The 10021-nt window shown below is 50.3% G+C and overlaps 1 protein-coding gene across 1 annotated transcript; it reads right to left on the bottom strand.

Moving 5' to 3' along the window:
• Window positions 1-1087: 1087 nt before the first annotated feature.
• LOC146194653 (uncharacterized) lies at window positions 1088-2356 on the bottom strand. Its single transcript, XM_084596609.1, has one exon. It carries the CDS (start codon window positions 2324-2326, stop codon window positions 1088-1090), a length of 1239 nt encoding a protein of 412 aa, XP_084452735.1. The 5' UTR covers window positions 2327-2356.
• Between the last annotated feature and the right edge of the window lie 7665 nt (window positions 2357-10021).

Raw genomic sequence — 10021 nt, 5'->3', positions numbered from 1 at the left:
TTTATCTTTCTGATGTCCTCTTTGTAAACCCCCGGCTCCTTACACTCCTGCGCTATTAACTTCTTTAATGTTGATCTTATGCCTGCTTCTTCTCGCTTTTCGTTATGGCGAATACAGCTGGCTCTTTCTATCGCTTTCATTTTAATTTCTTGCTTGCACAGTTCCCATTGCTCCCCAATGCTGCTGTTAGGTCGTTTATTTATTTCATTTAGCTTCTGTACAATAATTTCGATTAAGTTATCGTCTTCTAAAAGTTTGGAATTCAGCTTCCAAAGGTCCCACACAAAACTTTTGCTCGGGCTTCTAGCTCCTATAGTGCATTTTACCAGACAATGATCGGAGAATGACATTGGGATAACAGAATAATTTTTACACTGCGTTATCACATCCAACGATACATAAATTCGGTCAAGTCGAGCATGACTAGAACTCTGAAAATGGGTGTACTGCACGCTGCGTGCTCCTTCCAAGCACTCAGCAACATCCTCTAATGAAAACTCTGCAATCATCTGCAACAAACAATCGGTGCTTGCATCTTTAAAGGGGCGGTTAGAGGTTTTGTCTCGGGCGCTTAAAACACAGTTGAAGTCACCCATAATTATCAGCTGCCTTGTTGAATCTAAGTATCGTTCGATGTTTTTAAAGAAAATGAGCCTGTCTTCAGCTGCATTTGGTGCATAAACGCAGAGAATGCGCCATTCACTGCTATGCAAAACCAGGTCACAAACAATCAACCTTCCGCACGTAGACGAAATCACGGCCTGCACTATAAGTCCTGGCAACCGTTTGACAAGAAGAAGGCACCCAGCCGACGTGCCCACTGCGTGACTAACAGCCACTTCGTACCGCGACGTGAAACGCTGCGCCATGCTCGCTGTCTCCTCCTCTCCCTCCACTTTAGTTTCTTGTACTGCTAGCACGTCTATGTTTTGCTCTGTTAAAAGGCGAAGTACTTGGCTTTGCTTCCTTCTACCAGCCAACCCTCGTACGTTGAGCGTTGCAACGTTCAGACTCTGGTCCATCGCCATAATCATGCATTAGAAGGAGGCCGGGAGCATGACGCTTACCTTTCACGTCTAGCATGGCGCTAGACGTTTCCAGCATGCCCACCTCCATCATCATTTACGGGCTCGACTTGCTGCGAGGGTGGCTTTTCCTCGGCCCTCCTGTCCGCCGCGATGTTGGGCCGTTGCTTGAAAGGAGGTCTCCTGTTCAGGGTCGCTTTCATAGGCGGCTCATCGTCGTTCTTAAGGGTCTGCTGTTCGCTCCCGTCTCCTGCCTTTGCATGGGGGCGTTTAAGTGCGCTGCCGGTGCTCGTTGACCGACCGCCGTTTCCCGTAGCAATGGTCACCTTCGTCGCAGGCTCCAAGGAACCTGCGTCTTGAAGGGGTGCGTTCGCGTTCGCAGACGCCACTGGCACCCAGGCTGCCGACTCTTGTTTTCCTGTGTCATCACCCGCCTCTTTGCCGGTGATGTTCGGTGCTTCCACATTGACGGATGCCGCAGAGGTCCCAGCGTCTTCGCTTCCCTTTGCTGCTTCCTCGGTCTCGACAACATCCATTACATCTTCAGGCGTCTCTTCTCTCAGAGCGGGCACTGTTGCCGCAGCGTAGGTGCGGACACAATCAACTTCCGTGTGTCCAAAGCGTCGGCAGCGAGAACAACGCGGTACTTTGCACTCGCGTCGTACATGACCACAACCATGGCAACGTAGGCACTGCATAGGCCTTCCGGGAATGACGACGAGGGCCAGCTCACCTGCTACCCTTATTTGATGGGGCAGGTCGTCTGCCTTCATCCCGGCCTTCAACTTGAGAAGTACTGACCTCGTTGTCGAGCCTTTCTCGCTGACGCCCTGGACGCGCCACCGTTCTCGAGTGACCTCCGTCACCTTCCCGAATGCGGCGAAAGCCGTTCGAATGTCCTCGTCTGCGACACCGTGTATCATCCAATGTAGTCTGAGTCGGACTTGCTGGTCTTGAGGGTCGATAATAACACACCGTCGTCCCTTTACTTTCAGCTCTTTCAAAGTCACAATACGCTTCGTGGCTTCAGCAGTCTTGAAGGTGACAGCCCACACGTGATTAACTTGATACGCCCCCAAGGCTACAACCTCGGCGAGCGCGTCGGTCTCGGCGAGTGCATCCCGAAAATCTTCTACGCGGTAGGGCCTAGCTCGAACGTCACCATGCAAAAAAACCGTGTTTAAAGCAACACGTCCTGTGGGCAGCTGTGGCAAAACAATCTGATATTCACTATCTTCACTTACATCGGACCTGTTACCGCGGCCAGCCTGGGCCGCTATCGCTGCTCCGGTGGAGCCCATGATCCTGCGTCCGAACACGCCAGTGGCCGGAAGTAGAATCACTCAGCCACGAGTTCGATGCTTCGAAGCGGTACAAAAGCGCTTCTAGTGAATGCGGTGTTGCCTTAGAAACGTGCCGTAGAACATTATAATGCGGTGATATCGGTAATTATGAGCATGTTACTTACAGAAGTCGCAGTTACACGAGTAGCGAAGTACGTTTCCACTGCATTTCTTCTGCGCTCTGCGCACATGTAGAGCCATCTTGTGGCAAACACAGAACAACCCCTCGTCACAATGTGCGGCGCTGCCCTGACACGTGGCGCGCCACTCGCCCCTGAAGTTTCGCCGTGCACCGGAGATCTGTTGCAGAGCGTACGCTGTGCGGACGTGTTCCGCATGAGCTCCCGCCTTGAGACCGATTTTCGGCGGAACGCGCTGTGCCTTGGACTTGCTTTTTGTGGAATCGTCTGCAGGCAGTTGCCCTGTACCTGTGGACACCATATTTTGGCAAGTGTTCCCCCCTTTTAGGGGTTTTTTCACGATTTGTACTCGACCACGGTGCGGCAAATCAGGCCTAATCATTAGGCCGAGCCGACGCCTGCGGCACCGGGCTCCGGGGCTGTGACTTGTGGTTGTGGGTTTTTGCGAAGCTGAAGACAATGGAGTACTCCGTTGAGGGAGAATCTATATCGCCCGAAGAGTTCGAGGCGGGAGAATGGACCTGGGTTTTGAAGGCGCAAGATCGATTCAAGAAGTCTGTGTACGGGGATCACTCCGAGAGTAGGCCTACCGAGAAACAGGCGGGCAGCGACGGGCGCCAGACGCACGGAGCAGCCCAAGTCAAGCGGGGGAAAGCGCCGGTGTGGAAGAAACGGGGACCGTTTCTGAAGATGCCAGCCAAGGATTTCAAGGTTGTGTGCCGGCCCAAGAATTGGGACTTGAGTATAGTGACGCCGAGGGAGCTCGGATGTGCCTTGAGAGCGGCAGCAGAGCTGACGAACGCGACTGCGGTGGAAGAAGACCTGGTGCGGGTCAATGAGACAAACAACACGATGACGGTGAGCACGCCGTGTATGAATCGTAGTGGGGCATATGCGAATGTAAAGACGCTCAAGCTGGGCGGTCGTGACCTTGAGGTTTCGGCGTACGTGGCGGCGCCGGAGAACTCTGTGCGCGGAGTAATTTACAATGCGTACAACGGATGCCCATTGGCAGAAGTTCGCGCAGGATTCTTGAAGAAGAACGAAGACATCAGGGTTGCCAGGTTGGGCTATAAATAGCCAAATTGGGCTACTTTATGTTGTGGTTGGCGGGAAATATTGTTGGTTGGCTATTTGGCTATCTTTGGGCTATTGTGCATTTTCGCTTGAAAGGTCCAAACCATTTCAAAAGCCTTTTCTCCAGAAAGGTTTAGCAGTGGGCCGCGATGCTGTGTGTACAGTAATAGCAACCAGCGCACTTTTCTTTCCTAGAAGATACTGCCAGTGTACATTCTAGGCCCACACTTTGGTCTCACAAGCTGTTTGCAGCACTGCGAAAGGCAGCTAGGGTAACCTTGTCCAACCCGGATCATGTGCACAATAGGTAATTTGCTTCTGTGCATCTCTCGCCCTGCGAATTGGTGTTGGTCCCACAAGCTGTTTGCAGCACTGCGAAAGGCAGAGGTAACCTTGTCCAACCCAGATCATGTGCACAATAGGTAATTTGCTTCTGTGCATCTCTCGCCCTGCGAATTGGTGGGGGTAATAGTAGGAGCACAAATTATCTATTATAGTGCGCCGAGCACAATTGCCTATTCTAATGCACGAGATCCTAAATGGGCCAGGGCTTCCCTGCCTCACAGTGCTGCAAAATTCTTGTGAGACGAAGTATATATTTCGACTGTCAGAAAGACGGGCCTTCGCAGCCTGTGGTTCGATGAATGTTCGGCATAGGGGATTAGGGTACAGATGAGTGAATGGGGGACTTCGCACATGACGGGGTTGGTAGTGAGGTGTGCCTGGACAAAAGCTCGAAGCTCTTTTCCTTCCCTTTCCTGCTTCCCGGCGTTGCCGATGGTGTTAAAGTGGTCTATTGAATGGACAATTTGCAGAACTCAGCTTCTCTGTAAGGCTTGTTTTCCAACAGAAATTTCTCGTTCCAAGATGCGCCACTCATTATTCGAAGAAACGAGCAGACGGAAGTCTAGCTCCTTTCTAAGTAAACCCTTCAAGATCACTAGGGGAAAGGGGGTCGGATGGGAAAATTGTTTGAATACCCTTTCTATGTGAAATAAAGAATGAGGATTGTCCAGCAGCCAATTGGTTCTCGAGCATGACTGAATACCATTCGTCGCACTTCCGCCCTGCGAAACGTTCGCGACTTATTGTGAGTGCCCCCTTAAGAGGTGCCTGCTTCTTTTCATTTCACCAAAGACTGGGAGTGAACGAGACTTTTCGATTAGAAAAGAATTCCGCAAGTTGTGCATTCGGTTCGTTCGCTGAAACCGTCAACATACCCCCCATTCAAACACACGAAAAGCAAGTACTGGTGACAATTCAAGGCAGTCCTGTCCATCTTACATTCGGCCATCTATCACCCCCGCAGTTTTAATTTCCCCTGCACCACTGGCAACCACTGATTCCGCAGCAAGAACTTTGAGCACAGCGGTGGAGGTTTAACAGTCCGCATATAGTGAAACGTGCTTCTCGACGCCACTATGGGCAAATGGGCGAAGTACGCGCGGACGTACAGAAAAGAATGGGAAAAAGATCCTGCATTCAAAGGTACGTTGACCATCTTTAATGTTTTAGTGCTTGTTTGTACCAGTCCAAAAATTATGTTCCGCTTTTCGGAGTGCATTCCATGTGACCATGCCAGTCTCGATCATTAGCGCGTGACAAATTTTTCTTTTTGATTACAGATTGGCTTACGCGCTCACCCTCAGGGGATATGGCCTTTTGCACAGCCTGCAAAACAGAGCTACGTGCACACGTGCAAGATCTGAAGGCACATAGAAAAACCGAAAAGCATGCTAGAAGCATGCAGTCGTCGACTGCACCCGAACAAAGGCAAATGGATAGATTTGTCACCTCGCAGCCAAGGGCCGCCAGCAACAGACATGAAGCGAAGATTGCGGAGCTGCGTTTGGCGGCGTATGTCGCCGTACATGGTTCGCTTGCTACCGCTGACCACCTGACGCCGCTCATCAGCGACTGTTTCAGAGATTCGACCACTGCGTCGTCGCTATCCATGGGAAGAACCAAGTGTACGGCGTTAGTGAACAAGGTACTTGGACCAACCTTCAAACAGATGCTTTTGGATGAGCTGAAGGGAAGAAAATTTTCGTTGATCCTGGACGAAAGCACAGACGTGTCTTCGGTAAAAGAGCTTGCCATTGTGGCAAGGTTCTACTCGAGCGAGAGCAGCGCAGTTGTAACTGCGTTCCTTGGACTAGTTCCAGTTCTGGACGCATCATCTGGAGGACTTTTCTGTGAGTTGAAAAACTTCCTCGACAAGTCTAATCTCTCTGTCAGTGACTGTGTGGGTATAGGAACTGATGGAGCCAGTGTGAAGTGCGGGCAGCACAATAGTCTGTACACAAGAATGAGGGAAGTTAACCCAAACATCGTGTTGGTAAAATGCGTATGTCACTCCCTTCACCTTGCTTGTAACGAGGCAGTGGATGTACTACCCACACAGATTGACTACCTTGTTCGGGAAACCTTTAACTGGTTTTCCCACTCTCCAAAGCGTCAAGAGTTTTATAAAAGCATTTATGCTGCGATTAACTCTGGATCAACCCCCAAAAAGTTGGTTGGTGTGTGTGCGACGCGTTGGCTTAGCATTGCTGGTGCTCTCCGTGCAATTCTTGACCAGTGGCTGGAACTGAAGGCGCACTTCGATGTCGCAAAAACAGCTGAGCGTTGTTACTTAGCTAAAATGTTGAGTGAGATGTACAATGATGACCAGAACTTTTTGTATGTGCAGTTCTTGAGCCCCATTGTTAACGAATTTGACAAACTCAACAAAGTATTTCAGAGTGAGGACCCTGATCCATCAAAACTTTTCGAAGACTTAAGCTCGTTTGTGAAGTGTTTGCTTAGGCGGATCGTACTTCCCGATCATGCATCTCCCGATTCAGCTTGGGAAAGCCATTTGATGCATGTTCGAGCCTGTCAGCTGGGAAGCGTCTTTCGCGACTCCTTAGAGAAGTCTTCCCTCGGCGACGACAAGAAAATCGCCATTCTTGAGCGTTGCCGAAACTTTTTGGTCGCTTGCATCAAAAGCACATTAAAGCGCCTTCCAACAAATTTTAAGGTATTAAGTGAACTTCACCTCTTGCACTGCAACAATATTGCCAAGTTTTCTTTTGATGCATTCTACAAGGCCTTTGCAAAATTCATAGATCCATCAGTTGTTTCTGCAATGGAATCCGAATACTGCCTTTTGCAATGTAAGCTTAGTGAACTCCGAGACGACTCCGTGACAGTATTTTGGAAAAACGTTCTGCGTTCCAAAAACAGTGCTGGAGTCAGCCTATTTCCGTTGCTGTCGGAGCTAGCCATTTCTCTACTCACGCTGCCTGTATCCAATGCTGCTGTGGAACGAGTGTTTAGCCATGTCACTCTAACAAAAACCGACTTGCGGAACAGAATGTCTTTGGAAACCTTGGAAAATATTTTGCATGTGAAATTTGCACTGCTGAAAAATGGTAAATGCTGCAAAGACTTTGTGCCGTCAGATATTTTTTTGGAGCGCTTCAATACCGCCGCAATGTACAGTGAGTGATGTTTGGATACTCTTTTTTACATTCATTTGGAAGTGAATTCAAAACTTCACAGCAGACATGTTAATAAATGTTTGAAATAAACTGTGTACTGTAACTATGAAGTTTTCTGTTTTGGCTATTTGGGCTATTTTTATGGTTCGACGTTTGGCTATTTTTGGGCTACATCGAGCAAAAAATTTGGCGGGTCACGCTGTGAGTACCTGGCAACCCTGGAAGACATGGACATTTTGGATGCCAGACCTTTGGGCAAGTCAAAGGCGATTCAGATCACTTTCGGCGGGAAGCGCGTTCCCCGGCAAGTTATTTATTGGAACTGTCTGTACGCTGTGATCCCGTATAGAGAGTTAGTCGAGACCTGCTATAACTGCAGACGAGTGGGACATCGGGCGGACGTTTGCTATCGTCCGAAGACTAATTTGTGTCGCCGTTGCGGGAAGGAACATCCTGCACCACCGGACGGAGAGTCGCTGACCTGCACGCCGGACTGCATCGTGTGCCATGAGGCGCACAGCACGGGAAGCCGCAACTGCAAGTTTCGTCTAGCCCGTCAGCAGCCGACGGGTCTGCAGCACAGCAACGAGGACAAGAGCCAAACTGGCAAGGAAGAGCGGCGTTCGCAGCACAGCAACGAGGACAAGAGCCAAACTGGCAAGGAAGAGCGGCGTTCGAGGCCCAGGAAGCGGTCATCTATCGGTGCGAGAGGCGACAGCAAGAGAAGGGACCGGTCAGCTTCCTTCCCGTCACTGCCCGGACCCAAGCCTGGCAAAGGAGGAGGGCAAGATTCCGGTCATGGAAGAAGTCCAAGTGCCACAAGGAAAAAGGTGAGCTGGCCAAACGCGGGCTCCCAAAATGAGACTGCTCGAGAGAAGGAGCTACAAAGGCAGGTGTTGCAGCAAGCCGAAACTATCAAAAAGATGGAAGCTAGGATGGCAGAGATGGAACGCGCGCTTAAAACCGGCAGAGTAGAAAGGGTACAGACGCCGCTGGCCCAGGCCCCACAGAAAGCGGCGCAGGCGAACGCTTCTAGCGTGGACGCCCCACAGAAAGCGGCGCAGGCGAACGCTTTTAGCGTGGACGATAACTGTACAGCTATGGAAGTGGAGAATCGGGGGACGGTCAAAAGGCCGCCGCCGGCAGATGAGGGAGCTCATGCAAAGAGAATAGCAGAAACTTCGGCGGCGGACACGCCACAGCCAGTAGTTAAAGTCACTAGTCTTAGGAGGGACATGCTTACCCTTGCAGAGAGAGTAGGAAAACTGGAAGAAAGACAGGATAGGTTGGAAGGTCGGGTCGACAAGATCGAAGCCAGACTAGGCAAGATTGAGGAGCGTCTTGACGCCTTCACCAATGACTTAAGGGGTTTCCAGACCCAAGTAATGGGTATGTTTAAACACATAAATGCTATGCTAAAGGCTAGATTGCCTCCCGTAGTCGGCCAGGAGCCGATGTTAGTGAACCTAGTGCCTCACCATGGCCCCTCGCCAGCAAATTGAGGTTTGACAGTGGAACTGCAGGGGCTTCCGTCGCAAGCGGGGGAACCTGCAGTTGCACATACAAAATCTAGATAGTAAGCCGGACATTATAGCTTTGCAGGAGGCTAGCGGCTCGGTTAAATTACCGGGATTTAAGACATTTACACCACAAGAGATTTATCGAGGGGGCGTATCGAGCGTCTTTACGGCCATGCTAGTCCATCGTAACACCACAGTGATTCAGCATACCATAGATAGCAGCAGGGAGGACTACGTCCTGCTGGAGATTTTACCCAAAAGAAAAGGCGATAAGAGTCTCTTTGCTCTTAATGTATACTCTTCTCCAAATGATAAGGGGGTGGGCTTGCCAGACCTCCTGATAAAGACGCAACGGCTAGCGGCTAGGTCTCAACTCATCGTGGTGGGGGATTTCAATGCGCCTCATCCGGAGTGGGGCTACATCCGAGCCAGCCCGAAGGGAAATAAACTTTGGCAGGTTGCCCAGGACCTGCGATGGACGATCTTGAACAACCCGCTAGATCATACAAGTATAGGCAACAGCGTGAGCATAGACACCTCTCCAGACCTCACACTTGTGAATGGTATCAGGGATGCAAATTGGGTAAACACGGGACAGCCACTGGGAAGTGATCACTATATCCTTTCCACGATATTTAGTGCTGCTAAGCACAAAGACAAGGTGAAAGGAACTCGAGTGACGGACTGGGACCGATTTCGGGAAGTCAGGAATGATACAGTGACCGGGGAAATCAAGGACTTAGGAGCCTGGGTTGAGGCACTCAAGAAGGCCGTGAAGAGTACCACAAAAGAGGTTCCAGCGGAGGAGGAGGGCTCTACGGCTGACTCCAGATTGTTACACATGTGGGAAGCACATGAGAGTCTCCTTCGGAGGTGGAAGAAACAAAGGCATAATGGTGTGCTCCGTAGAAAGATGGGCAAGTTAGAACGAGAAATCGAAACGTATACATTGGAGTTGCAGTGCAAACAGTGGGGGCAGATTTGTGACCGGATGAATGGGCAATTCGGATGCAAAAAAACATGGCAGTTGTTAAGCACCTTTTAGACCCGACGGCAACCAAATCTGCGCAGAAGGGGCAAATGGCTAGGTTAGTGCATCGGTATCAAGGCACGACTGGGGAGTTTATACATGAACTCCGAACACGTTACATAAATGCACAGGCGGGCGGTTGCTTGCCGGATTACTCGGGAAAGGAAAACCTTGAATTAGATGCAGACTTTACGGTGGTGGAGGTGGAGTTTGCAATGAGTCAGCTTCGTACCACGTCAGCAGCGGGTCCAGACGGGGTTACTAATAAGATGCTGAGGAACCTGGATTTCAAGTCAGTAGGGGCACTCACGAATTTGATGAATAAATTTTGGGTGGCCGGGGAGATTCCGCCAGAGTGGAAGCATGCTAGGATTACATTTAATCCTAAAGCAGGGAAGAAG

Source organism: Amblyomma maculatum, chromosome 3, assembly GCF_055883805.1.
Source record: "Amblyomma maculatum isolate TAMU_Amacu chromosome 3, ASM5588380v1, whole genome shotgun sequence".
Lineage (NCBI taxonomy): Eukaryota > Metazoa > Arthropoda > Arachnida > Ixodida > Ixodidae > Amblyomma > Amblyomma maculatum.
The sequence above is the reverse complement of the archived record's forward strand: the minus strand, read 5'-3'. Positions and strand labels throughout refer to the sequence as shown.